The sequence below is a fragment of the Lutra lutra genome, chromosome 2 (genome assembly GCF_902655055.1).
Source record: "Lutra lutra chromosome 2, mLutLut1.2, whole genome shotgun sequence".
Taxonomy (NCBI): domain Eukaryota; kingdom Metazoa; phylum Chordata; class Mammalia; order Carnivora; family Mustelidae; genus Lutra; species Lutra lutra.
The window spans coordinates 144067470-144095271 of record NC_062279.1 but is presented as its reverse complement, the minus strand read 5'-3'; the positions used below and the strand labels follow the sequence as shown (position 1 = coordinate 144095271).

General features: G+C 59.7%; 1 protein-coding gene across 4 annotated transcripts in view; it reads left to right on the top strand.

The window, feature by feature from the left end:
- Positions 1-27802, top strand: part of SORCS2 (sortilin related VPS10 domain containing receptor 2) — a 420986-nt gene that overhangs the window by 390264 nt on the left and 2920 nt on the right. For 3 of the 4 annotated variants that reach the window (XM_047718783.1, XM_047718784.1, XM_047718785.1), the window contains exons 13-26: positions 1125-1216; positions 2122-2229; positions 8117-8237; positions 8936-9069; positions 9774-9902; positions 12050-12221; positions 16625-16811; positions 17105-17238; positions 18145-18268; positions 19510-19622; positions 20283-20408; positions 23015-23114; positions 23697-23799; positions 25854-25999. In XM_047718783.1, coding sequence (XP_047574739.1) covers positions 1125-1216; positions 2122-2229; positions 8117-8237; positions 8936-9069; positions 9774-9902; positions 12050-12221; positions 16625-16811; positions 17105-17238; positions 18145-18268; positions 19510-19622; positions 20283-20408; positions 23015-23114; positions 23697-23799; positions 25854-25999 — 1789 coding nt within the window. The remainder of the gene's footprint in view (positions 1-1124; positions 1217-2121; positions 2230-8116; positions 8238-8935; positions 9070-9773; positions 9903-12049; positions 12222-16624; positions 16812-17104; positions 17239-18144; positions 18269-19509; positions 19623-20282; positions 20409-23014; positions 23115-23696; positions 23800-25853; positions 26000-27802) is intronic. The other variant, XM_047718782.1, reaches the window with a different exon arrangement.

Below are 27802 nucleotides of genomic sequence, written 5' to 3'. Positions count from 1 at the left end.
TCTGGGACAGCCAGGCCCCGGGAACCCACAGATAGTGGTTTCATGACCACATCCCGCTGCTCCATGGCCTGAGCACTCCAGGAAGAAAGTGGAGTAGGCCCCCCACGGAGCAAGAAGATGGGTGCCCATGGTGCCAGCAGAGGCTTCTGCAAGTTCAGAGCGACAGGACCAGTGCCCCCGGGGAGACAGCTGTGTTTGCGGTGAGAGGCCCCCAGCACAACCTGAGGACCCAGCGTGGTTCTGCCACCATGCTTGAATAGTCCCTGGAACAAGGAGCTCTCTCTCTCCTGGAGGAGAAGCCCGGCTGCTTGGGAATTCAGTTTCCTCGGGTGGGCCTCTGTCCCTCTGGCCTGTTTCCCCCTAGCGCCCCAGGATTCTTGGGGCCCAGACGTTCATCTCTGTCTCTGGTTTCCAGCACCCAGATGGAGAGGACCTGGAGCACTGATCCCAAGGCCACCAGAGGTGTCTCCTCCTATGTGAGCCCTGTCCGGGCCACTTGACTTTTGTCACCTGGAGACTTAGTGATGACTTATCCATTCATGCCCTTACGCATTCATTCATTCATTCATCCCTGCACATGCTCCCTGAGCACAGGCCCCCTCACCTCTGAACTGAGCCGTGCTGGGCCATAAAGAGGACCCAGAGGCAGGCCCCACCTGGGAGGAGCTCCCTGGCTGGAGGTAACAAGGACAAACAGTGTAGTAAGTGTCCCAGCTTGGGGCCCAGAGGCACTCCCCGCCCAGCCTGGCTTCAGGGAGGGCTTCCTGGAGGAGGTGGCACATCTGCTGGGGATTACTGTCAAATAGAGGTTTGCCAAACTCCCTGATCTTTTTCTTGCCTTCACGCCGTCCACCGTATTGGTGCGCGAGCCCTTCCTGTGCCCAGGCTGCCTGCGGTGTTTATTCCCAGCGTTCTCGCCTCAGTGGTCTCATTCAATCATCCCTCACGCACAGAGTCTGGATGGCGTGGGAGAGCATGTGGAGGGCCTGGGGGACGCAGGGAGCCCTCGGGCCAGCCCTGCCTTGGGGAGCTGGCATCTGCTGGTGACCCCCAGCCTGTGCGTTGACAGCTCTGCCCCCAGAGAGAGTGACCTGCCCTCAGGGTGTCACCCACCCCCTCTGCAGGTGTTCGAGGAGGAGCACCACGTCCTCTACCTGGACCATGGCGGCGTGATTGCAGCTATCAAGGACACCTCCATCCCCTTGAAGATCCTCAAGTAACGCCACAGGGGCCCAGCATGGGGAGTGGTGGCAGGGCCAGCACTGGGACACAGGGAAACAGGGGGCTGGAGGGAGGGCTTCCCAGAAGAGGTGACATGCAAGCATCCACATGAGTTAGTCAAGCGGAGGAGGTAGGGCCAGGCAAGGAAGCCAGCCGGATGTGCCCAGGTGAGAGGGCGTTTGGATCAGCTTCAGACCTCTGAAGGGCGCTTGTGGGGGACTGAGGGCAGGTGTGAACTCTGGACTCAGAAGTCAGAGGATGCCTGGGTGGCTCAGTTGGTTAGGCACCTGCCTTCAGTTTAGGTCATGATCCTGGAGTCCCAGGATCGAGTCCCACATTGGGCTCCCTGCTCAACGGGGAGTCTGCTTCTCCCTCTGAGCCTCCCCTGCCTCATGCTCTCTCTCTCTCTGTCCCTCATTCTCTCTGTCAAATAAATAAATAAATAAATAAAATCTTTAAAAAAAAAAGAAGAAGAAGAAGGCAGAGGTGGGGGAGCTGCCAGGAAGTCAATATCACTTTAGTCTGAAAGAGTTTTCTGCACTGCAAGCTTATGACACCATGATACAATGCTTTGGGAGGTAGTAAGCTTCTGTCCCTGGCCTGGCAACCCTGGGCTGGGCTCAGGCATCACGTGGGGCTGTCCTGGATGTTCCAAGACCCTGATAACTGCCATCCACGGGCTGTAAAGCAGCTTCATGGTACTCAGACAACACGCATGGAACTTCTTGGCCATAGTGTTACTAAGGAGATGCGGAGGCCACTTGGTGCTGGTGGGTGGCTGCTGTGATCCCACAGCCCCTTAGCTGGGCAGCGCTGGCCTTGGGGCTCAGGCAGGGCTGGATCCAGGGACAGGGGCCGTGCTCCCACCTGCCTACGGTGGTGATTCCCCACTCTCTGCAGGTTCAGCGTGGACGAGGGCCTGACCTGGAGCACGCACAACTTCACCAGCACCTCTGTGTTCGTGGACGGGCTGCTGAGTGAGCCGGGGGATGAGACGCTGGTCATGACGTGAGTGCCACGGGAAGGGGACAGGCAGATGGCCTTGCTCCTCTGGGGTGCACTCAGCGCTGGCCTTCCCACCTCCCTCCCCGTCCTCCTCTCCTCTCCAACCTCACGCCTGCCTCCTCCTGTCTCCCTATCCCCTGCCCGCCCCGCCCCCAGGGACATCTGTCCCCTGCCCAGGATCGCCTGGGTGGTGAGGGCTGGAACCAGGTCAAGGGCAGCTCCGGTCCACTGCTCCAAGCTGCCTTCGGAGCTATCATCCTCATCATCGCCATTATTATTATGAGCTCCTGGCACCCCAAAGGGCTCCCAGGCCCACTGTGCAGGGAGGACCCGACACACATGGGCCCATGTGGGGCAGAACCAGGCTGTGGCCAGGGTCAGGCTGGGCTCTGGGGCTGCAGCTCTGGGCTCTGAGGCCTTTTGCTAACCCGCAGGGGGTGCCAGACCTTACTCCGGGCCAAACTCTGTCCTGGGCACGGTGAAGAGGGGTGCAGGGGCAGCCCTGTTCTGATATGAGAGAGCAGAGCTTGACTGCCCTCCACACGCCCTCAGATGCCAGGGAGAGGGGCTCCAGCTCTAGAAGTCTCTTCCAGGGCAACCGACCCTCCTGGGGACTTGTTCAGGTCGACCCAAGCACTGGGGTGGGGCCTGAGACTCTGCATTTCTAACAGCCCCCCGATTCTCGGTATGCCTGGCCATGCTTGGCATAACATGCTTTTACTGATGACACCTGTCCTGGGGAGACCACGTTCCCCAGAACGCACAGCGACCCGGAACCTGCGACTTTATGTGGAAGCAGGGTCTTTGCAGATGTCAGGAGGTCACACTACACTGGGGGGAGGGATGCAGACAGACCCACGGGCACACAGTGACCCAAGGCGGACACTGGTGGGGGGGGGCGTGGGGGCCATAATCCCAGGACTGCCTGGCGTCCTGGGAGCTGGAGGAAGCATGAGGGACCCTCCCCTAGAGCCCGCGGACGGGGCCCCACACTGTGAACACCTACGTTTCAAACTCATGGCTTCCAGGACGGGGAGAAAATAAGCTTCTGTTACTCACGGCCCTCAGTTTGTGGAAATGGTTGGGGCAGCCCCAGGAAGCTCTCACAGGGCCCCACAACCTTTCCCTGCTCTGCTCAGGGCTGGGGGCTGCGGGTCGTGGACGGGGCGCCTCCACTGAGACCTCCGACTCACTGCAGGCAGTCAGCCTCCTTGCGTTCTCTTTCTCTGGGTGGACGGGGTCGAAGCTTCCCCAAGGCCCAGAGAGTTGGGGGAAGTGTAGCGCCTCCTCCTGCTGACCGGGCCCCCTGAGCTCCACACCTCGGAGACCACGGAGGCCAGCGCTTCTCCAGTCTTTCCAGCATGGCCCGCCATGTGCCGCGCTCTGTTCTGGGCACCAAGGATCCCGAGGACTCCCAGAGCTGGCTGTCCGGTGGGCAGACGTCGAATTTAAGGAGAGAGTGGCCCCCTTTCTCACTAGTGTGAACAATGCCGGTGTCCCAGGGCCAGCTGTTGGGGTGGGGAGGGGCCGTGCTGGGGCCTGGCATGTCTTGGGCATCTTGGGGCAGCTGACCTTGAACTGGGATGGGGTGGATGAGACACAGGCTCAAGGACGGGCTGTGGGTGGGAAGGAGTCAAGTGCTTCCCCCACGTTAGGATTTGGATGGCCCACTGCTCTGCCGGGCTCCGTGTTTCCTGGAACCGACAGGCCTGGCCAGGAGAGCAGCTGGCAGCAGGACCCCTATCCCCATGGGCGCAGCCTGGGGGGGCCATGTGCCCTGCGGCGGGCCGGCTTTATTGCCTGGTTAGAGAACAATTCACATGTTGTGTGCCCTCCAGCTTCCAGGGGTCCTCCAAGCCGGACCTCCACTGCCCTGCAGAGGCCTACGTGGATGAACCCCCAACCTTAGACCCAAAATAGCAAAAAACCGCCCAGCACAGACAGTACTGCCCGCCCCGCCCGGGTCTCCCTCCGCTCTGAGCAGGGCCAGGCTGTCCCTCCGTTAGCAGGGAGAATTGGGGAAGGGAGCCCTGAGCTCCTCTGCTACCTGGGGGGTGTGGCTGGGAGCATGGGCCTGGACAGTCCCCCACCACTGACCACTGTGGACCACCCCACTTCTGCGCCCATGTCCCAGGCTTCTGGGAGCTGCGGATGGCATGGGTCAGGACAGGAAGCAGTGAGTGTGGGCTCCTCGCTTGGATGCTTGAGATGATTGGGGTAGGCAGCCATCTGAATTCCTGGCAAGTGGAAATCCAGCACATGACCCCTCGTCGGTGGGGGAGGTGTGGAGGGTGGACCTTTCCTGTCACCAGGACAGAGGCGGCGTGGTGCCCTCCCAGCCTCTTGAGCAGTGTGGCCCCTTGGCAAGGGCTCTGGGGACGCCTTGCTGAGTACCCGCTGCCTGTTTACATCATGTCCTTTTGTCCTCATAAGAAATGTCCACGGAAGGAGGTGTCATTCACTTCACTTTTGTAGGTGTTTAAATCTCAGTAGTTTGGCACCGAGGGAGTGGCAGGCAAGGGGCCCCTGTCACTTCAGCTCTGCCTGGTCCCCTGAGCTGGAGGCGACCCCGTAATGCTGTCCTGGAGACCCTGGCTGGGGTGCTTCCCCGGACACCCAGCCACCTCCATGCCCCCGCCTGGGGACGTGGTATGTTCTCTGTGGCCCCGGTATCTGTGCTTTCGCAGGCTCAGGTATGGGTTGGGGGAGTGGGTCCTTCTAGGGCCGCAGCAAGGTGTCAGCCTGTGTGGGAAGCGGAGGGAGGGCTCCAGCCTGGGGTCCAACGCAGTGCTCTCCGTCTGGGGTGTGACAAGAAGGCTGGTGTCTGCCTCGCAAAAATGCCAGTGCTGAGGGTGGCAGGCCTGCCAGGCCAGAGGCCTCAGTTTCCCCAGCTGAGAAGTGGGGACACTTTCATTTGTAGAACGTTGGGCTTGGTGCTTCAGGACACCAAGCCCCTGGTCCCACGTGTCACAGCACCAGGACCGGGTTTGGTCACAGAAACAACCCTATTTTTCGTCTCTCGGCCACAGACAGTGTTTGATCCCCAGAATGCCAATGGCCAAATTCATAGGCAGGTGCTATAACTTGTTAAGGAGGAGGGTTCCTCCCTCAAGGAGCGGCATTTCCACACGCTTTCCTAATGCCAGCTGACACGGGCCAGTCATACGGCACAAGAGGGAACGCATGGGAACCTGAGAGCAAACGCGTATGTCTCTGGGCTGTGGGAGCGTCCTCGCTGGGACCTGGCATCCTCCCCCGAGCCCTTGCTCCTTCTTCTCTCCCTCTCTGTATCTCTGCATCTCTCTCTCCCTCTCCATGTCTCTGTCTCTCCCCTGCTGTCCTGTTTCCTACAGTTGAGAACATTTTCTCAGGTGACTTTTTTACCCAGATCTACCCAAAGTTCATGTCCCAGCTGCCCACCACTGCCGCCTTTCTGGATGTGTCCCCCATCCCAGCTGGCTCTCCATTGCCCACCCACCCCTCCCCGTGCCGCGCCCAGGGCCAGGGGGCTATTTACAGGGCGGGGGGGGGGGGCGGTGTGCTCCTGGCCCACATTGCCCCACGTGGCCCCTTCTCTCCTATTAACCGTGAGGCAATTCACGGGCTGCCTTGGGCTTGTTCATCCTAAAACTCAGAATGAACCGGGTGACAGATATTTCTGCGTTTCAGCTGCGGCTCTGGGAGCCCTGCCTGGACCTGACTATGGAGATCAACCCAACCAGCCTCTTTGGGATCAGGGTGGGAGCACAGTGAGGCTGAGACTTTCCTGGCCGGGGACAATGCTCTGTGACGGTCTCACCCTGCCAGCACTAACCGTGCTTCCCCAGCACCTCGCCCCAGCCCCAGCGGCCCACAGCTCTCCTCCGGGCAGTGGCCTTGGCTGCGCCATCCTCAGCAGGTCCCTTGCCAGCCTCAGTTTCCTTGTCTGTAAAGTGGGAATGACAGCAGTATATTCCTCACAGTTTGGGAAAGGAGAAGATGAGACGTTGAGCCAGCACCTCACACGCGGTCAGTAGGTCGTTTCAGCTGTGCACTTGCTGTTCTCAGGATAACGTGGCTTTCAGGAGGGAGATAGGCCTACTCGGCATCAGGGGGCGCCATGAGTGCTCCATAGAGAGTGTCCCTATTGAGATAGGATCCCTACACACTGTTTCCGTAAAGCCTAGCAGGCTTTGTTTAGGAGACTAGGAGACGGGAGACAAGGCTGACCATAGGGGCGGGTCAAGGCTGGGACAAAGGGAAGCTCAGGGGCCTCAAGGACCTGAGGAGGCCCACGGCCAGACTGCAGAGCTGGGGGCTTTCATCTGCAAAATAAAGACAGTAGTATCTACTTCAAGGCCTGTTTTGGGGAGCAGAGGAATTGCTTCGTGTGCATGTGGGTGAAGCCCCTGGTGTGTGCCTACGTACCACACAAACCATTGCCAATCCACCAGCAGTCCTGAAAGGCCAGAGCTATGGTCTCCACTCTAAAGCCAAGGAAATGGGTACACAGAGAGAATGAACCTACCCAAGGTCACAGATGCAGGAAACGGGGCATTGATTCAGGCCTGCCCCGCACAGGGCTGCCCTGTGAGAGCAAAACTCTTCGATATCAGCCTCAGACCTTCAGAGCCAGCCATCAGGTCCCCAAGAAAATACTCAAGACACTTCTCACCTACCATCCTAGAATGGGGTTAGGATCCTTCCAGGTCATGATTGTCCTTCCCCAAGTATCCTGTCCCTGTCAACCTGCTTGGAAGGGGATCGAATACAACAAGGTGTATCACCTCCGCCACCCAGATGCTCAGCCTCTGGTGATATATCCCAAATGCGGCAGGTTGGACGGGGGAAGGACCCAAGGAATGCAGGCTAGTCCCCTCTTCCATGGTGGTCTTTGGAGCCCCTGAAATAGCAGTCCTTGAAGAAAGGAAGGGATTTGGATACATGGTAGGTGCTCAGCAGACTGCTACAGGCTGAGGGAGAAGAAATGGTCCAAGCAAGCTGTGTGATCTAGGGCAAGTTACTCAACCTCTCTGTGCCTCAGTCTTCCTTTCTGTGAAATAGGGGTGGACTCGTCTCACGAGGCTGTGGTGAGGATTGGACCAGACAACATAGAAGGGACCCCTAGCACACCATGGGTACCCCGTACTCAGCTGGCTTTTTAAGAGCACCCATGGTGTGCCATTGCCCTGCTTTCTCCACTCGCCAAGGCTGGGGCCACATGATGAACAGGAAGTGAGCACGAGGCTAGGGGGTCTTCCCATCCTGCTACAGTGACCCCTTATGGTGGCTTGTTACCTTTCCTTGGATGGCTGGTTGCACCTGGAAAAAACAGCCTGTGGCCCAGCTTTGCAGAGTTAGGTGTCCATGGCTCAGGTCCCTGGCACGGTGACCTTGGTATCTGCGGACAGACCCCCCACACACACCGTGAGACCGGCCTGGGTGTCTGCGGGTTAGACCTCCGGTGTGGTGATGCCAACAGAGGCAAGAAAAAGCACTCTGCATCCAGCTGACCCCTGTCATTTGGTGGAACAGAAGGAAGGACCGTGGAAGGCCATAGAAGGGCCCGGATGGCCGCTGAGGGGCCCAGGCGGCCGCTGGGGGGCCCAGGCTCCTGACACAACTGTGTCCACTTCCTCGTCCACTGAGGGGAACCTTGGGGGTGACCTCCACCTGTGCCGTCCACGAGCCACAGACAGCATGTGACCCTTGTGGGACACTGGGGGCACCACCACCAGGAACACAGGCCTGTAGATGGCTGTGTACGGTGCTGGCTGGGACTCTGGGAGAGTGCAGGAGAGCTGTCACTGGGCCCGCAAGCGGAGGACCCCGAGGCCCCGAGGGGAAGTGGTTCCCACTGTGACGTGGGCCGGGCTAAGGTGATTTCCCTTCCCTCTTCCTCCCTCCCCAGCGTCTTCGGCCACATCAGCTTCCGTTCCGACTGGGAGCTGGTGAAGGTGGACTTCCGGCCCTCATTCTCCAGGCAGTGCAGTGAGGAGGACTATGGCTCCTGGGACCTGACTGACCTGAAGGTGGGCCGGGGCCCGGACTGGGGCAGGAGGTGGCCTCCTTTGCCCGTGCACCCCCGTTCTGCATGGCACTGGGAGCCTCACCTCCAACAGGCCCCCAGAACCCCAGCAGCCCTGAGATACGCAATTCTTCGGCTGGATTTTCTGGCCCTCTCTTGGTGCCTCTGTTGCTCTGAGTGTTCAGGGACACGGGGCCACAGGTTGTGACCCCACTGTGCAGTCCAGTGTGCTTGGGGTCCAGGACTTGGGACATGGTGGGTGGGTAGCACGGGGCCTGTGTCATAGATTACCAAACACCCCGGGGAGGGGGCAGTCTGGGGCATCCCCACCCTGTAAGCTCAAATACATAGATGTTTCTAGAACAAAAGGTAGACTAGTCACACTAAGTGAAATAGGTAAGGGCTGAAGTGGCAGCAGCACAGTGAACCCTCAGGCCCAGGGGAAGAGTGTACACAATGGGTGCTAAATGGATGCTTGTGGGTCAGGATAGGAGAGAGGCTGCCCCTGCTTGACCTCAGGCACACCACTTCTGCTCTGGCCCTCATTTTCCCCATCTGGGATAGGAAACTCACCCCTGTCCCCCATGGCTGCCTGGGTGTTGAGACTCAGCTATTTTCTGGGGACGGGCATGAACAGTAGTCCAAGCCACTGGAGGGCAATGGCCCTTCTCGGCTGGTCCTCACCCCGCGTTCCCATGGCAGGGCGACCGCTGCATCATGGGCCAGCAGAGAAGTTTCCGGAAGAGAAAGTCCACGTCCTGGTGCATCAAGGGGCGGAGCTTCACGTCGGCGCTTGAGTCCCGGGTGTGCAGGTGCCGGGAGTCGGACTTCCTCTGGTGAGGAACTCGCCAGCGGCTGGGCTCTCCGGCACCCTGAGCAGCTTCACATGACCTGGTAGCTGCGGGTCTGAGACTCAGTCCTCCCACCACCTTACTCTGTGCCTTAGAGCCAGGCGGGAAGCCCAGCTGTGTTCCCGGGAGGAGCGCGGGGAACTCAAGGGCGTGTGGCCCCCACCCACCACAGTGACCCGCTCACAGCGGGAAGGGCCCTAGGAACCGGGGAGGGGTCCCCGGGCACAAACGGTGCCCATCCAGCCCTTCTGCGAGTTCCAGAGCCTGGTTCACGAAGACTCTGGCCGCCTGCCTCCCTGGCCACCCTCAACCCTTGCTCTCCTGCTCCCTGTCATGTGCCTAACACCTCCACCTGTACCTCCCTCACCGGCATTGACGGGGCTCCTTGTGCAGTGCTCCTCCCCTGTCTTCCCCTGGCTGTCCACTGTGCTTCCTTTGAGATTCAGTGCACCTCCTCCAGGCAGCCCTCCAGGACGCCTAGGCTGGGCTCAGTGCTCTTCTGGATGTTCCTAGAACTCCCTCTGCAACGCTTCTTACCTGGAATGTAACCCTAATTTCCAGGCTGGGTAGGGCTATGTGTCCCCACAAATGGGTATATTGCAGACCCTTGTGGTGCGGACCCCCGCCCGCCCCTGACCGCTCCCATCCCCACCCAAGCCTGTCTCCTGAACCCTTCTCCTCTCCTCCAGCGACTACGGATTTGAGCGCTCCCCCTCCTTGGAGTCTGAGGCCGACAAGTGCTTTGCCAGCTTCTGGTTTAACCCCCTGTCCCCACCAGACGACTGTGTCCTGGGCCAGACCTACGGCAGCAGCCTCGGGTGAGTGTGGCACGGCCTCCTCGCGGTGCTACAGGGGCAGAGCTGCGGGAAGAGAGGTCAGCCGAGGCTGCCCTATTGTCTGGGCCCCTGGGTCACCCTGGGCACCAGCCCTGCAGGGGCTCTATCTGCACCCACATGGGCAGCATCAGGGACAGAAGGTGCTTTGAGATGGCTCTGAACAGAGAACAAAAGCGTCAGGTACATGAAGCTGTGAGCCTGTGGCTTCAGGAGGTCCTGAGGCGCTCTACTTTGTTTCTACTGTTTCACTTTGAGGCAGTTTTGGGAGGGAAGAAAATGTCAGTGGACTTACTACAAAATCCCCATTACCTCCCCTGGGGAAGGGGCAGGGGCAGAACTTGAGGAAGCAGGATCAGATGTTATAGGTTTTGGCCTTAGCAATGTAAGTTATATCATCCATCGATCTATCTATCCATCTTCCTTCCATCCATCATTCACCCATCATCCCTCCCTCCCTCCATCCATCCTTCTGTCATTTGCTCATCATCTATCCATCCATCTATTCAACATTCCATCCATCATCCATCCATCCATCCATCCTTCACCTACGTTCCCTCCCTCCCTCCCTCCCTCCATCCTTCCTTTCATTCATCCATCCATCCATCCATTCTTCTGTCATTCACCCATCATCCATCCATCCATCCATCCATCCAACATTCCATCCATTATTAACCCATCATCCATCTATCCATCATTCACCCATCATCCCTCTCTCCCTCTATCCAACATCCATCCATCCATCCAACATTCCACCCATCTTTAACCCATCATCCATCCATCCTTCCATCATTCACCCATCATCCCTCCCTTCTTCCTTCCCTCCCTCCCTCCTTTATCCTTCCATCCAACACTCACCCATTACCCATCCATCCATCATCCATCCATTCCCCTTCCATCAATCAATCCATCCATCTCTCTTCCATCTATCATTCACCCATCATCCGTCCAGTTAGCAGCCACAGCCACCTCTCTTGTGCACCCACTAGGGCTTGGCAAGCAAGGACTCTTGCAGAAGTATCAGAGCCAGGGCCCACATCACGGATGAAGGATTGCATGTCATACCATGTGACATTCTGGGCATCAAGGCGCCGGGGGGGTGGGTGGGGTAGCTCCTAGACTCTATATTCTTCTGAATTAATCCGATGTGTTTGTGGGATAAACCCCTGAATGTGTGTCTCAGTGGTTGAGTTCTGGGCGCAGGAGGGGGCACCAGGCTCAGGGAGGGGGACAGAGCCAGGCTCTTGGGCCATGATGCTAGTTTTATGGACCCAGGGTCCTGGTGTAGCCCAAGGGAGCTTCACAATCAGCAAGTCAGGTGATGCCACTCTAGGCATGGTTCGCCCGGGGTCTCCTAACATGTTCATCAGAGCCCATGGTCTCTGGCCCCCAACCCCTGTCCAGCCTCCTCCCAGTCCTGTTTTCTACTCTGGCTCCAGCTGCCCATCCCAGGACCTTTGCCCATGCCAGTCCTGCTGCCTGGGTGCCCTTCCCTGTCTTGCTCACCCTTCCGACTTCTGCCGAAAGCTGCTCTCTTGGGGACCAGTTCCCAGAGCTCATGGGTGGTGATTTTACCTTGAGGGAGGTAGTGTGGCGCAGTCTGCCACTACCACTGGGCGGTCCGCCCGGCAAGCGCAGGGGCTATACAGTCCGCCCGTCCCCCAGCAAATACACTATATGAAGGAGGTACTGGGTCAGGTGTCCTCTAACCGGATGGTGAGGGAGGGAGCCCCGAGGGGGTGCGGCAGCGTCAAGGCCACGGCCGAGCCCCGGCCTCTCTTGGGTGCACTTCTCGGCAAGGCCCCAGCATCAGGACTGTGCCCAGTCACACCCTTGGCTGCAACGACAATAGGTGTTGAGGTTGTCACAAGTCCTGTGGCCACACAGGGAATCGGCCAGCGCCAGAGCTGATCCCACCCTTGCTGGCTGCCCCCCGCCACGCCTGGCCTCTCAGCTGTGACACAGGGCAGCGATGGCCCTCGATGGGGCCGAGAGGAGGCCGGGAGGCCAGAGGAAGCCACCAGTGAGAGCCACACCTCGCCACCAGTGAGGCCCCGCCAGGCCGTGGGGCCCGTGCCCTCCCCCCACCATCCCACCATGGGTGCAGACCCTGACCATCCCTGTGGCCACAGGTACCGGAAGGTGGTGTCCAACGTGTGCGAGGGCGGCGTGGACCCCCGGCAGAGCCCCACGCAGCTGCAGTGTCCTCTCATGCGGCCCCGGGGCCTGCAGGTCAGCATCCGCGGCGAGGCCGTGGCCGTGCGGCCTGGAGAGGACGTCCTGTTTGTGGTGCGGCAGGAGCAGGTGAGCGCAGCGTGCTATCCACCTGGGGCCACTCCCACCGGACAAGCAGGGGAGGTGTGTGTGTATGGGGGGGGTGTCCCTTCCGCCTACGGGTGCTTTGGAGCAGAATCTTCTAGGTGGGCCTTTTCCGAGCTGAGGGGTAGGAGGGGGCTGGAAGCCCCTCCCCAGGCCCCAGGCAGTAGGGAGAGGATGGGAACCAGACCGCCGAGGACTGTGAAATATGGGGGGGTCACTGGGCCGCCGGCACACACGGCGGGGACCCTTCTGTGCACGGCAGACTGTTTCCTGGACTCTGAGGCTTCCGAGATGTGCTCATTCCTGTGGGTGGCAATTTGTTAAACCTCTAATTATATTGATTTAATTAATCTGGAATCTTAAGAAAAGCAGAAAATTTAAAAAGCAAAACAAAACTATTATTTATAATCCCAGAACCAAAGATAAATCCTGTAGGTAGATGATATTGTATGGATTTAATTCTATATCATATATACAAATATGTAAACTCCCTTCCTGTGTTCTCTCTTTTCCTCTTTAGTATAAGTGTTACATATTCTTCTGCCTTAAAAAAGAATTTATACTCATGGTGGAACATTGGAAAAACACCCAAAATGTCAAGAATATAAATATCCCCCAAAACCCTGTTCCCCCCGCAAAGGTAACAACTGCGAGGTTTTGTATTTTCTTCTAGCCTCTTAAAATTAATATACAGCATGCTTATTTTTCTGATTATAAAAGCAGCAAACTCCCTGTAGAGCATCCAAAAACAGAAATCAGAAAAACTTGCCAAGAGGCAGGAAATTCAAAGTAACAGAATCTCACAGAGGAGATGCCGCTCCCACCCCTAGGGAGATCCACCCCCGGACCGCTGTCCGCACACGCGGCTCTGTTGGGCACACCGGTCTTTGGTTAACAAATACACTGAATGAAGCGAGTTCGGCTTTATAACTGTGTGTGTGTGTGTGGTTTAGCACATGTCCTTCCAAATATGATGCCCAGGTGATGACAGAAGTCTCTGGTGTCCAATGTGTGCAGATGGGGAAACTGAGGCCAGAGGGCACAGAGCTGTATGTGTGAGAGCCCATGTGCCATGCTGGGAAACCCCGGCTCGGAGAGGTACAATGACTCCCTCGAGGCCATGCAGTATCAGGTGACAGAGCTCCACATGGACAGCACCTGGTCTGTGGTCCCCAGACTTGGGCTGGGCCCGGGGCAGGTCCCAGATCCACCTGCTTCCAGGCCCTGTGCTGATGAGTCTGGTCCTGAGATTCATGCTCAGGGCCTCGGGGGTGGCCCCAGGGTGGGGGTCGGGCATCTGTCACAGCAGCATCTTGATGTGGCGGGAGGACAATGCCCCTTCCCCGGGTGGGACCCCTGGACCCTCAGAGTAGACCCAACAACTGCCCAAGTTCTAGCACAGACTTCCAGGAAAAATGGCTGTTTGCTGCCCCCTAGAGCCTTCCATCTGGGCAATGTGGTCATGTTGGCTGATTCCCTGGCCAGAGCCAGGCCAGGCCAGGCTGATCAGCCCCGCTGCCCCGTGGTCCCCAGCCTTGCTGCATGGGGTCGCTGGCGTGACTGAAAGGTGTCCTTGCAAGAGAGGTCTCCCGGCGCACTCCCCGATGTGGAGGGGCCGCTGACTTCCTCCTGGAGGCGGTGGGGGAGTGTGGGAGCTTGGTGGGGGTGGACATGTACTCACACCTGCTCATACACACTCAGTTCTCACACACTGACCACCAGAACTTGCACATGCCTTCCCCACGTGTTCACACAGTCGTAACCAGTCACACAGGCACTTCTTCACGCTGACATGCAAGTCACACCCACCTGCCCTCCCGCACGGGCCAAGCTGCCTGCGGAACTAGCTGGGTCTGGGGCTGGAGCCAAGTTCTGTAAGCATCCGAGACTTAGAAGTAAGAGCTGATAGAGATCCCAGAAATAGATGTGCACAGAAGCAGGAGTGGAAGTGTCCCAGGGGAGGGAGGACGGTCCTCAGCAAACAGACCGCCAGCAAAAACGAGCCTCAGCTGGAACCTGACGCCTGATACCAGATCGTCTCAGGATGGACCACGGAGGTCAACAGAATGTGAAAAACTAGCCGTCCTTTGGGAAAAAGAAAATATGCAGATCCAGGGCCAGGCCAAGGGTTCGTAGAGTGGATGCCAAAAGCATCATCCCTAAAGGAAATTTAGTGAATCAGACTTTGAGTGAGATGCCCGTGTGCTGAGGAAAGCCCCGTAGAGAAGGTGAAAAGGGAGCTGTGGAGGAAATACGTGCCCGGCACGCATCCAGCGAACGCTGGGAACTAGAACACAGAGAGTAGGAAGAAAACAACGCTCCAGTTAGGAAATGGGTCAAGGACATGGAGGGACAGTTAATCGCAGATGAGGAGCAGGTGACCGGGGAGCCCACAAATGTCGTTCAGCTTCACTGGCCGTTAGGGGAATGGGACTCTAACCCCGATGACAGGGCCCTGCAGGTCTAGGAGAGTAGCCCAAGTAAGACACAGCTACGCCACCAAACGCTGGCGAGGGTGCGGAAAAGCTGGGCCCCTCGTACTCGGCGACTGGGAGCAGAGGATGGGACCACCACACTGGAAAACCGGGGGACAGTTTCTTAGAAAACTGAACACGCAACCACCCTGTGACTCAGCACGTGTGCTCCTGGGCGTGTGTCTCGGAGAAATGAAGGCCTGTGTCCACGCAGGACCCTGCACGTGAATGTTCCTGGTAGCTTTCTGGCCAGAGAGCCAGAACGTGGGAACACCCAGACATCCTCTGAGGGGCGTCTGCCTGAACAGTGGCAGCGGCCGCTGCGTGGGACACGACTCCGCGGTGAGAAGGAGCAGATTACAGACATGTCATGACCCGGGTGGGGCTCTGGAGAATTGAACTGAAGGAGAAAGAGGCAACCCCAGCGAGTCCATGCTGTCGGATTCCGTTTATGGGATGTTCTTGAGATGACAGCATTACAGAAATGGAGGACAGAGGAGTCGGGGGCATGACAGCGGGGGCCGGCGGTGGCTCAGCGGCTCTGCACCCCGATATTCTGGTTTCGATGGGTGTCTGCTCCGGGCATGCGGTACGGGGCACACGGGCTGTCTTGGTTCCTACAAACTACATGGAAACTGGCGGTTGTCTCGGGACAAGATGTCCACATCTCCTGCACAAGATGCAGCAGTGTGCAGGACGGGGTTACGGGGATGAGTCTCCTTGTCTATGGCCGTGGCTGCTGGACTCTGTTCTGATCGTGGGCAAAAATGACAAGTTATGTTAATGAAGTAAAATGTTTAAATCATTCAGCGGGCACCCGTAGGTGGCCTACAGGCAGGAACATGGGGTCCCGAGGCACAGAGTGACGCCCTGTGCACCTGGGAGCCACGGGGCTTCCGAGGTACGTCTGGCTTGCAGGTGGTGGGCACCAAGCCCCTGCCCCCACCCCCGGAGCAAGGCGGGCATGAGATCCCGCTCCCCAGGTCCCCGTGAGCCCGCGTGCCCACAGGAGCCCTGGACGCTGAGCCCGTCTGCCCCGCGGTTCTGCCCAGCACGTGGGAACAATCGGCTGGCACGTAAGCTGTTGTCCCAAGTCACGTGTGCTGCAGGCACAAAACCCCATGGGCTTCTCTCCCAGTTTCAAAGGCTGGAAGCCCGAAATCAAGGCATAGGCAGAGCTGGGCTCCCACTGGAGCCTCTGAGGAGGGATTCTTCCCGGTCTCATCGGTTTCTGGGGCGCTGGTGTCCCTGGCTGTGGCTCTGTCTCCACGGACTCTCCCCCGTCCCGTCATCATGTGGCCATCTCATCTGGGTCCCAAGCCCCCACCTCTGCTTGTAAAGATGTGGCCACTGGCTGGGGACCCGTCTCTACTTCGGCGTGACCTCATCTTAACTAATCGCTTCCACAAAGACCCTATTTCCGAATAAGGTCCCATTCTGAGCTCCCCCGGGGGACGTGGATTTGGGAGCATAGACCCTGTTCAACCAGCCACCGTATTTGTGGAACAAGTTGAGTGAATGTAATTTATGGGAAAGATTTCAAGGCTCCACAGGCGTAGAATGAGGGGATCATAAGCAGTCGGCGTGAATCCTGGTCACTCTGGGTCAGCAAGAGATGATTTGGGGGGTGTTCCTGCAGGGGTAGGACAGCAGGAAGGGGTGATGGGTCAGGGGAGAGGGGCAGAGGTAAAGTGCGAGAACTCTTTCTTGACACCAAGTGGAGAAAGATACTGTTTCCGTTTCCTTCCCTGGATTTCCTGCACCTCAGCCCATGCCAGGTGGCAGGTGTAGCTTCTGGGGCCCCCAGGACCGGCGGCCTTTGAGGGGGGGAGGGACGGGATGGAGAGGATGCAAGCTGCTGCTGACCCCTTGGCTGTGCCATCCTTCCAAGTGGCCTCGCGGGATTTCCTGCAGGGTGACGTCCTGACCACCAAGTACCAGGTGGACCTGGGGGATGGCTTCAAGGCCGTGTACATGAACCTGACGCTGACTGAGGACCCCATCCGGCACCGCTACGAGAGCCCCGGCGTCTACCGCGTGTCTGTCAGGGCGGAGAACGTGGCTGGGCATGACGAGGCCGTGCTCTTTGTCCAGGTCAACTGTAAGTCAGCAGCCCCTTTGAGGCCCAGAGTCCCCCCCCCCCTTCCCGGGGCAGAGAGAGAACCTAGGCCCCAGGGGCATGCAGGGAGTCCTCTGGGGCGGCAACAGGACCCCAGTCTGGTGAGCCCGTGGACGGGGAGCAGGCAGGTAGACTCAAGTTCATGCCCTTGGCGGTGTGTGCGGTGGTAGGGTGGGGGTGATGAGGGAGGAAGTGATGAAGGTGACCAAGAAGCCCCCTCTGAAATAGCCAGGGCCTTGGTCTCCCCTAACCCCGGGCTTTCCCGCGACCTGCAGCCCCCCTACAGGCCCTCCACCTTGACGTGGTTCCTGTGGTTGGCGTCGACCAGGAGGTGAACCTCACGGCTGTGCTGCTGCCCCTGAACCCCAAGCTCACTGTGTTCTACTGGTGGATCGGCCATAGCCTGCAGGTGCGCAGACCCCCAGAGTGGCCCCTGCTGAGAGCGGGGGGCCGGGGTAGAAGGACACAGGGTATGACTGTGCGGAGCTGACACGAGCACAGCTCGGCCTTTCTCCCGGAGCCGCTGAGCGGGTCTGGCCATGTCTGCATCTGGCAGCTGCGGAAGAAGGCAGGCTGGCCCCTGCCTTTACCTGGGGAAAGAGATGTAAACAAAGCAGGTGACCTGAGCTGTGATGAGGATCACGGGAAGGGGACTAGGGGGGTGCTGTGAGTGCCAGGGAAGATCGGCCGTTTCTAGTCTGGGTGTTGGGTGTGGTCAGGGAAGGCTTCATGGAGGAGGGGACCCTTGGAGCTGGACCGGATGTCAGAGGCCTCACCCAGAGCCCTAAATTGTGTCTGGAAGCAGTGGGGAGCCACAGACAATGGCCGGTTGGAGGCCTAGATGGTCTCTGTGGGCAGGGCTGCCCATCCTTAGCCTGAGGTCCTCAAGACCCATAGAGGGCTGTCCTTCCCTCATTCGGAGGGCTGCTGCCCTGCATTCATGCAGAACGACCCCAACAGTGGCTAAAGGCCCAGACGCAGAGGCCTGGGTGGGGGGGGACTGGTAGGCCTCAGGTCATGTTTCTCTGGAATGTGGAGGGTTGAGGAAGGTGCTAGGCTCTGGATTCAAATCACAGCTCAGCTACTTTGAGCCCAGCAATTTGGGCAGGTCTGGAAGGAAGGGTACACTGGGACACTTGGTCCAGGCTGCATTGGCTTAGAGCTGGTGGCTGGGGTTGGGGGTGCCCCCACGTTCTGACCAGAGCAGGGGAGTCTGAGCATTCTCGGTGAGGCCCTAGGCAGTGGGGCGGCTGGCTGTCCCGTGTGGGGCTGCCCCCTGACCCCCGGGCCTGACCCCCACTCACGTCCCCTGCAGCCCTTGCTCTCCTTGGAGAACTCTGTGACCACGCGGTTTGCAGACCCAGGGGACGTGCGTGTGACGGTGCAGGCGGCCTGTGGAAGCTCGGTGCTGCAGGACTCCACGGTGGTCCGCGTGCTGGGTGAGCCCCCTCCTCGGGCGTGCCGTGTGTCTCGTCCCTTGTGGGGGCCCCAAGCTCAGGTGATGTAAGCCACAGGTGCCCTGGGTATACGGGGCAGCCACAGGCTCAGGGAGGAGACAGTGAACACTGCTCAGACGCTCCCCGGCTCCCCGGGCCTCAGTTTCCCCCGTCTGTAAAATGAACACAGACACGTCTCTGAGTCTGTGGCACTCATGGGCCTCACACAGCACATACCATGGGATGGCTGAGTGACCTGTCGAGGGCACCCGGTGATGCCTCCCAGGAGCCTGACCTCTCCTGCCATCTGTCACCTGAGCCCCCTAACACAGCCTTTGTAGAGACTCAGTTCTGAATCTGTACCCCATTTTCTGTGCTCACTGGGGGTGCCCAGACCCTCAAGGGAGACATTTACCATAGGAAATTCATCCTAAACATGGAAGAGACCCCACCCTTCACCCAGTGCACTGTGGCCCTCCTCAGCCCACCAATGAAACCTCGTGTGGCTTTGAGAACAGCCTTGCCCATGGACAGCAGCCATCAGTTAAATATTTAGCAGGCCTGCCCGTGGCTGTTCCTTCATTCACAAACACGTGCGCAGAGGGTCCTGAGCCCAGAGCTCGGGAATAGCACCCCCTCCCGCTGTGAGATGCTGAGTTCTGCTCACGAAGCACGTGTCCCTTGGGCCATTAATCCCAGCAAAGCCTCTCCCGTTTCCCAAGTGGGAAACCCGGGTTTCAGGAGGAACATGGAGAGTACAGTGAGCCCCAAGTAACACCACTGGCAGGTGGCTCTGGAGTGGGCCTCTGAGCCAGGAACCCCAGGACATGTGCGGGAAAGGGAAGGTAGGGCCTCGGCCCTTGCAGGACTCTTATTCTGGTGGGGAGACCAGCCCAGTGAAGTCCGAGGATCCCTGGTGGACGGAAGCCCAGTCTCATGGGGTATGTGCATCCCTGAGAACGAAAGGGCAGATATGGTGCAGGCGCCCAGCCCTCGCTCCCCCACTCCCTCCCCAGGGGGCACCGTTCAGCAGTCATCGGTGCTGCAGTGATCACTCCTTGGTGCCGGTCAGTGAGGTGGGCCCTGCCTGGGCAGCTGCCGGCACAGGGAGGACTCTCATATTCTAAAAGCGAGCTGCCATGTCTCACCCTGGGCGGTCCTAGGCCATCCGGGGCTGGCGGTTGCTGGGAAACAGAGCCCCGCTGCCCAGGGCTAACTGGCTCCCCATCTCTGCATCTCTTCAGACCAGTTCCAGGTGGTGGCTCTACACTTTTCCAAGGAGCTGGACGCCCACAATCCCAACACCCCTGAGTGGAGAGAGGACGTTGGCCTGGTGGTGACGCGGCTGCTGTCCAAGGTGCCCCCCGCCCCCACGGGTACCCAGGAGAAGTGGGGGGTGGGAGGGCAGGGCAGAGTGAGGGGGCTGGTCTTTCTTTCGCTGCAGGACCAAGGTATCTCTGTGAGCTCTGCCCACCCTGAGTCATCTCTGCTGCCAGAGGCCAAGGCTCGCTCTGGCCGTGACTCCCCTCAGTCTCTTAATAATGCTGGTGATACCATCCTGGGCATTGAAGAGTGAATAGGAGTTCGCTAGATGAAAATGCATTGAGTGGGATTCTCAGGAGGCAGAGGGACCTCCGGAAGCTGAACTCCATGGGTTGAAGGATTTGTATGGTCAGGAGCCCTGATGTCTGGAACGACGTTAGCCAGAGAGGGGCCTGCTCACCTTTACCCCGGCCACGGTGTGAGGAATGGATTAGAGGGGGCAGGCCTGGCCCAGAGGAGGTTGGTGTTGGTGGGGGCAGGTCAGAGGGACCAGGAGAGCTGCAGGAGGGGAAACGTGGTGCTTCAGGGTCCCAGGGCTGTCCCTGTATGTTCAGGGGTCAGGAATAGCTCACAGGACAGACAGCTGGGACTTGGCCAGGCCAAGATGAGTGAGAGGGTATTCCTGGGGGCCCCGGAGTGCGGCAGGGGACAGAGAAGGCAGGTGGCTCAGAGGGGTGTGTCTGTGTCCCCACAGGAGACCAGCATCCCTGAGGAGCTCCTGGTGACGGTGGTAAAGCCAGGACTGCCCACCTTGGCCGACCTGCATGTGCTCCTGCCCCCTCCCAGGCCCACGAGGAAGAGGAGCCCCACCAGTGACAAGGTATCCCTGCGGCCATGGGCCCCAGATTCTCTCTGCACTGCCCAGGGTTTGAGGCCTAGTGCTGGGGGTTTGAGGGAGAAGTCTCAGCGGCTCATCATCACAGAGAGGCCCATTTCTCACAAGTCACTGCCCGACACAGGCAGCTGGCCCTCCTCCATGGGTGGCTAACCCCCTCCCTGGGACCCAGATGGACTTCAAGCTCACTTTTGGGGACTGGGGAGGCACAAGGGCACCTGGGGCCAGACTGCCCCACAGGGGGACATGCGCCATCTCCTTTCCCATTCTGCTGGCTAGTGCTGGTCACCGCGGCCCAGGCTGACAGGGAGAACCATGGACTCCCATGGCGCGGGTCTCAGGACAGAGCAGAACTCAGCCTCCATCCAGTCTGCACACATCTTCACTGCGTGTCTCAGCCTCCGAGTAATAGCCCTCACCTGGAGGGCCAGGCCAGGCATGGGGTGGAGACCCCAAGAGAAGCTGGAGCTTCTTCATGCCCCCTGGGATGGCTGTCACTGTTCCCGAAATTGGCGGCACTCTAGGTTGCGTGCAGAACCAGGACCCCTCCCGCGTGGCTGAGCCTGCTGTCAGCTGCTCCCCGAAACCACAGGCAGAGTTAGCAGGCGGCACGGACATGGGAGCGCGCGGCTGTCCGTCCACATGCACGCACACAGGGAGGGTCACTGCAGCCCGGGGTGGCCACATGTGCCTCCATAGGCCTTGTTGGATGAGATGTGTCCCCGCATACCACAGGCTCTTACTCGGCCGTGAAGAGGAGGGAGTTTTGACACCTGCTACCATCTGGACAAACCCTGCAGAAGGGGTGCTGAGGGAGGGAAGCTAGTCACAGAGGCCACCTGCTGCGCCAGCGCGTTGATGGGAAATGTCTTTATTGGGCCAAGGCCCGGGGGGCAGAAGGTGGAGGTGGTTGCTGGGGGCCAGGGGGCGGGGCTGCTGGCAGGCACCGGGTTTCTGGAAGGAAGGATGAAGATGTTCTGGAATCAGCAGTGATAGTTGCACAGATGCAAATAGACCAAAAACGGTAGAATTATGCACTTGAAGGAAGTACGTGTTATCTCAAAAAAAAAAAAAAAAAAAAAAAAAAAAAGAGGAGCTCAGCTACTCCCGACTAGTCTGAGACAGATGCTCCAGGAAGAGGCCGTCTGGAAGACAGAGCAAGGCCTCCGGCACCTCGGGGACTGGGGAGGCGTGTCTCCTTCTACAGCTCGGTGGGAAGTGCATCAGGAAGGTCAGAGGGGACACAGAGCTCCAAGGTCGCTCTGGCTGCCACCCTGCCATACCCAGGCTGCCTCCTGGTTGACACATGACTGCCTGGGCCTGACCCCCAGCATTTCCCGAAGGGCATCTACACTGGGACCTGGGTCCCTGCTGATGCAGTGTCTCTGGGGGTGGGACGGCAGACGATGGAGAGTGACTGTACCCATTTCTCAGATGGGGAGGGGACTGCAGAGGCTTGGCACTGCTTGGGGAAGGCACGGCAGGGCTCGGGGACTCCCCTCGCTCTTGCCCCCCAAGTTGGTGGGCAGATGAACTAATTCTGCAGTAGTCAGGTGTGGGCGCTCAGGAGAGATTTGGAAGGAGGCGGAGGAGGGGACAGATGGGCGCCCCCACCCTCGTTGTCCTGAGTGCTGAGAGTAAGCCTCCGGCCCGAGGTTGGTGAAAAGTCACAGGGACTCGTCCTGGCCACGGATGACAAGGCAGGCCCCTGGCCCTTGCTGGGTGCCAGGTACTGGGCACGGGGCTGGAGGCCTCCCACGAGGTGTTCCTTTGAAGCCTCACATGGACCCCCGAAAAAAAGAGGTGCTGGGGTTCCCCGCAGCACAGAGCTGTGTGCCTTCCTAGAGCCTCCAAATCTGGGCTGTTCTGGCTTGTCCGGGCCGGGATGTGTACTCTTTTCCACGGAATGCCAGGTGCTAAAACGCTGTGCATGGAGGCTGAGTCTGGCCCCGGGGAATGTCCTGCCCAAGGCACCTGGGAGTGGGTGCTCGGGGACCACCAGCTCTTGGGAGGCCCCCTTCCTCAAGGCCTACAACATCTGCCTGTGCAGAGGAATGACTCCGGGGCACCTACAAGGGCCAGTCGGTTCCCTTCTGAGCCCCGGGAAAGCTCCCTCTCGTGAGACGGCAAGCCAGCTGCCTCTCCCACCCCGTGGTCCAGCCCCGCCACCCCCTGGGCTGGCTCTCCTTCACTGGTGGGGTCATTCCCTTGCCTGGGTCACCTGGCTTGTCCCCATCTTGCTCTCTTCTTGGTCCTCCTCCTCTGAGAAGCCTTCCTGGACCACTGCCAGGCCTGGGGGCCCTCCTAGAGCACCCCTGGTTTCCCCAGCTTTGCCACACTCTATGGTCCCGACCAAAATAAGAGGCTTTAGTCCCCTGCTGGGTCGCCTTTCTAACCCATTGTCGGCTTTTGATGAAAGCTGGCTGGTGGGCGAGCATTCCCATGTTGCAAATGAGGAGATTGAGACCCAAGGAGGCCGAGTGGCCCCCAACCCCTTGGCTCTGGAGTGTCAGAGCGGATGTTTGCCCAGCTCTCCGCTCCCTCCAGTGGGTTCCAGCGGACCCTCCTCACTCTCCCCCTCCTGCTTTCAGAGACTCACCACCATCCAGCAGGTGCTGAAGGCACAGAAGATCAGCTTCCTTCTGCGGGGCGGGGTCCGGGTCCTGGTGGCCATGAGGGACATGGACGCAGGTAAGGGGCTCTCCCCTGCAGGGTAGGGTGGGCGTGCAACTGGCTTCACAGGTGACACTCTTCCTGCGGGGACTGGGGACAGAGGGCCCCTCAGGGCTGGGTGGTTGCCTCCAGTGACCACCGGGTCAGACCCAAGGGCCTTGCTTTCTGCGCAGAGGCAGCACAGAGCTCTGGCTCCCCTCACGCAGACATTTAGGGTCTTGACCTTGGCCTCCTGCCCCCACCGTGGGACTGTCCTCTCTAGTCACACGTGCAGCCTTTCCTTTTTTGGGCAAGAATGTTTGCAGATGCTGAGGACTTTCCCTCTGCTCTGGAGACCTGGTGCCCGTCGGGAAACGTGGCGGGTTCGCCGCATGCGAGCAGACTTGTGCACAGGGACATTCTGTCTACCTTCTAGAAGGAAGGCCCGGGGCCCACGGATACACGGTGGGAGTCCAGGGGGCCCAGGGGCTGAGGTTCCCCTGAGACCTGCCTGCACAGCTCAGCCACACCTGGAGAACCTGCCAGACCACCCCCTGTCCTAGGAGACTGGGGCTGGGGAGGGATGCCCCCAACCCTGACCACCAGCTGCTTCCCTTACAGGTTCTCAGAGGCTGGGAGGCGCTGGTGGCTACTGGGCAGTGGCGGTCCTCTTGGTCATCGGACTCTTTGCGGTGGGCGTGTTCATTCTCTACAAGTTCAAAAGGCAAGGCCTCCTGGCAGGCCGGGCACGAGGTCAGGCCTTGGGCAGTGGCGGCAAGGGGCGGGGACTTGCGGAGACAGAATGGTCCCAGCCCAGAAGCAGGTGGGAGACAGCTGCTTTGGACCCCACAAGCATCTTCCAACCTCACCTTCCTCTCTGCCAGCATCGCGGCCTTATCTCCCCCAGGTCCACCCCACCTTGGAGGAAGGCCCCTCGGAAAGTAGGATTTGTCACGGCTAGGAAGTGGCATCTGAGACTAGGATTCCTGGTGCAGAAGCTGGGGCCCTCGTCCCGACCCCAAAACAGCATCAGGTTCCAGCTGGTATGGACAGAGCCCAGGACTTTAACCACGGGTGTCCACTCTGCTGCTCACCCCAGGCTAGGCAGACCCCTTCCGGGACCCCCTGAACAGCCAAGTCTTCAGATGGATGAGAGATGCACTTGACCCTTCAAGAAGGGGCGTCCCTGCTCCCCACCCCACTCCCTTCTTACTGCTTCACACTGTTCCAACAGGTTCCCTCAGGGCCGCGGGAGTGTGGCCTTGCTAAGTGGGACTTGTTTTAGAGCCTTGGTTTCCCGCCCTGTGGAATTGGTGCACCGGGTCTCCCTGCGGTGTTAAGGGCAAGCATCCGGCCAGCCCCTCCCATATCATGCAAGTGTGTGGGAGAGCCTGGCGTCCTGGATATTTGCAGAGATGAAACAAAAAAGGAGAGGCTTCCAGCCATATCTGCCCTGTCTGGGTCTCTGTCCCAGAGCACCCTTCCTTCAGCCTGTGTGCGAGGCCCCTCTAGACCGCGGGACGGGCCAGCACAGTGCCCAGGGCCCAGGTCCTGCCCTGCCGCTGACCAGCTCCGCGGCTGTCCCCGCCCTGGGCCTCAGTTTCCCCATCTGTAAAAGGGGACTAAGAAGAAGGGGGTGGGAAAAGGGAAGGAGGAAAAGAACAGAAGGAAAGGGAGGAGGAGGAGAGGAGAGAAGGGAGGAGCAGAGAGGGGAGAGGGGGGAGGAGGATAGGGAAGACGCTGAGTGGGCCCTAAAGGTGCCCCGGACAGGGGTGAGGGTGTCCGTGCTGGTCTGCTGCCTGGCATGGTGAGTGTTATTAGTGAACTGATTGTGCTCCCTCGGGAGGGGAGGGTGTCGCCATAGAAACAGCACAGCACAGATCGGGGTGTGTGTGCACCCCCAGAGTGTTGGGCGGTCACTGGCCTTGTAGCCATCCCTGTGGGTGGGGCTCAGCCAATGTCACAAACAGCCCCAGGGGCTCCGAGGCTCAGGGCCACCCAAGGCTCTCATCATCCCTCAGGGGCAGGGGTTTCTAGGGTACAGGAGCCACAGCAGAGGGGAGTGAGTTCTGGAGGTGACAAGTCATTCCGTGCATGTTCCAGCTGGAGGTGACCTGTGTCCCCTTTGGTCACCCTCAGCAGTCTGCGCCCTGCACTCCTGCAGGGTGGGCAGGGCCTGGCGAACGGCGTCGGAGGAAGCCTGCTCCTTCTTGGCAACCGTGGGCTCTTTCCAGGTTTCAGACTAACTAGGCATCAGAAGCGGGGGAACCAGACCCCGGGGACCCCAAGCCCAGTCCCAGCACAGGCAGAGGGGGCTGTGCCCATGGTCTCTTCTCCCTCTGGCTCTGGAGGGACAGGAATTCGAGACCGCACAGCCCCAGAACCTGGGCAGGACTCAGCAAGTCCCTCTTGGACCCGGGTGGGCATCCCGTCTGCCCCGGGAATCCATGTCCCTCCCACCCGTTCAGAGCCCAGGACACTGCTCTCCCACAGATGCTGGATGACGGGGACTAAAGGACAGTGAAACACCCCCTCCCTGCAATATGACCTCAGTCCAGTCCCCGCGGGAGCCACACGATGCACACTTGTGCCCTGGGGCTGAGGGAAACCCCGGGGCTACAGGAGCTTGTAGGAGGGAGGGCTTCCTGGAGGAGGTGGTCTAGAGCAGAGATGGGGCAGGAGAGCAGATCCAGGAGCGCTGTCTGCCCTGTGCACAGGAGTGGTCCGGGGCCCAGTGGCCCCGGGCAGCCTCCCCTGAGCCCGGCCTCCACCCTGCAGGAAACGCCCCGGGAGGACCGTGTATGCCCAGATGCACAATGAAAAGGAGCAGGAAATGACGAGCCCCGTGAGCCACAGCCAGGCCGTCCAGAGCGCCATCCAGGGTGAGGAGTTTATAGATGATGATCTCGACTCACAGACTCTAGGTAACGCCCGCCCTGAAAACCCCCTCCCCACCCTCCTGTGGGTCCCGCCGGCCAGCACTGGCCAGCTGAGGGCGAGGACGAAGCCCAGGCAGACGGTGGCGCTGTGTCCCCTCCGTCTGATGGGGGAATGACCGGAGCTTCGATCTGGGCCTGGGGACACGTGGCCCCGGAGCACCCCGTCCAGCTACCCCCACCCCGGGGAAGGCATCCTGGTCACTGGAAGCGATGACTGTGTGAGCACGTGTCTACCACCCTAACATGGTGCCCTGTTACCGTGGTCTGCCTGCGTGGCCCAGCGCATCTCCCATACATCTCTCTTGAGGTGGCACTGACAGTGGCTTGAGTCCCCTCTGGGCTTCTGCGCTCAGCCTGGGCCATTGGCTCAGTGGTCACCAGTGCTCCCTGTGGGGTTGTCCCTGCAAACATCTGCTGTGGCCTCTCCATGTGGCTTGGCTCCACACAGAGTAGCGGCCATGTCCTCGGAGCCCCTAGAGAGTCAGCCAGCTAGGTGGTAGCCATGTCACCCTCCATGACCGTCACCACTGTCACTTGTGTCACACTAGGTGGGTGGAGGTGAGCACAGAGTCTGTCCTTCTTCAGGGGAGGGGACACGGTCTGCACCTGCGGCGAGGAGGGCGCAGGCCACACTGTATAAGGAGCACAACACGTCCCCGGTAGGGGGAACTGAGGCTCTGGGAGCTTCCCGGACCTCCAAGGTCTCTTGGAGTTTGTGCTGATGGGGCCGTGGCTCTGCTGAGCTTCGGGGTGGGGGGGTTCAGTGAGCATCTCGTAGATTGTCCCATGTCGGCCAGCCTGGGAGGCGGGCTCCTTTCCAGAGGCGAGGACACCCAGGTGCAGGGAGATAAGGTCACCCCACTGGTGGGGAGGGACTGGGATACAGGGAGCCCATGCGCTCCCTCTGGCCCTCCCAGTTCCCACTAGTGCCCCGTGGCACAACGGCTCTCATCTCCCACACCTGCCAGGCCTGTTGCACTCCCCGGGGGTGGTGCCTCTGTTCCCTCTTGGGACATGGCAGCCACTCTGACGTCCTTAGCGTGGGCTGCATGCCGGTCCCTGGGCTGAAGGGCTGCCAGAAGCCAGGTCACCGGACAGATGAGAAACCCGAGGTTCAGAGTGGTCACGCAGCCTGCCACCTCCCTTAGCTGATCAGAGCCAGGTTCAAGCCCAGCTCTGCAGCTCCAAAGCCTGTGCCCTCCCCAACACTGCAGCCCCTAGGCTTGGGGTGCCATCCCTGTGCACCCCAAAGGCCCCCTCAACCACCCTCCCCTGCTTGGGGCTCCCCGCTGCCTCCCACGTAACCCGGTCCCTGCCTTCATGCAGGTGATATCACAGCCCCATGACCAGCTACAGAGGCTCCCAGGGACCCGGGGCCTCCCAAGCTCGGGCGGAGGGCGGGGTGTCCCCCGAAGACCCGAGCTCGGCTCTCCTGCCTGTGGCCCCTCTTTGCTATCAGGCTCCTGAAGGACAATGAGGGCATAATAACAGGCCGTTTTAGTATGCGCCAGGTGCTTTTTCCCATGTAATCCCCATACGGTCCGCAGAGGGTGGCACCGCCATGCCCACGTTCCAGATTACAAAACCAAGGCTGCAGGGTGATGCACCTTGACGAGGGTCTCACCCAACTGGTTGGGCTCGTGGGCTGGGAATGCTGCAGCTGGGCAGCTGCCACAGAACTGTGGGCCGCCTTCTCCTGGTGCCCCTGGGGTGGGGGTAGGCAGCGCGCAGACACCACTCCGGGTCAGCCTCCTCCCCTCCCCCAGCGGGCCAGGCCTCAGTCCCCTG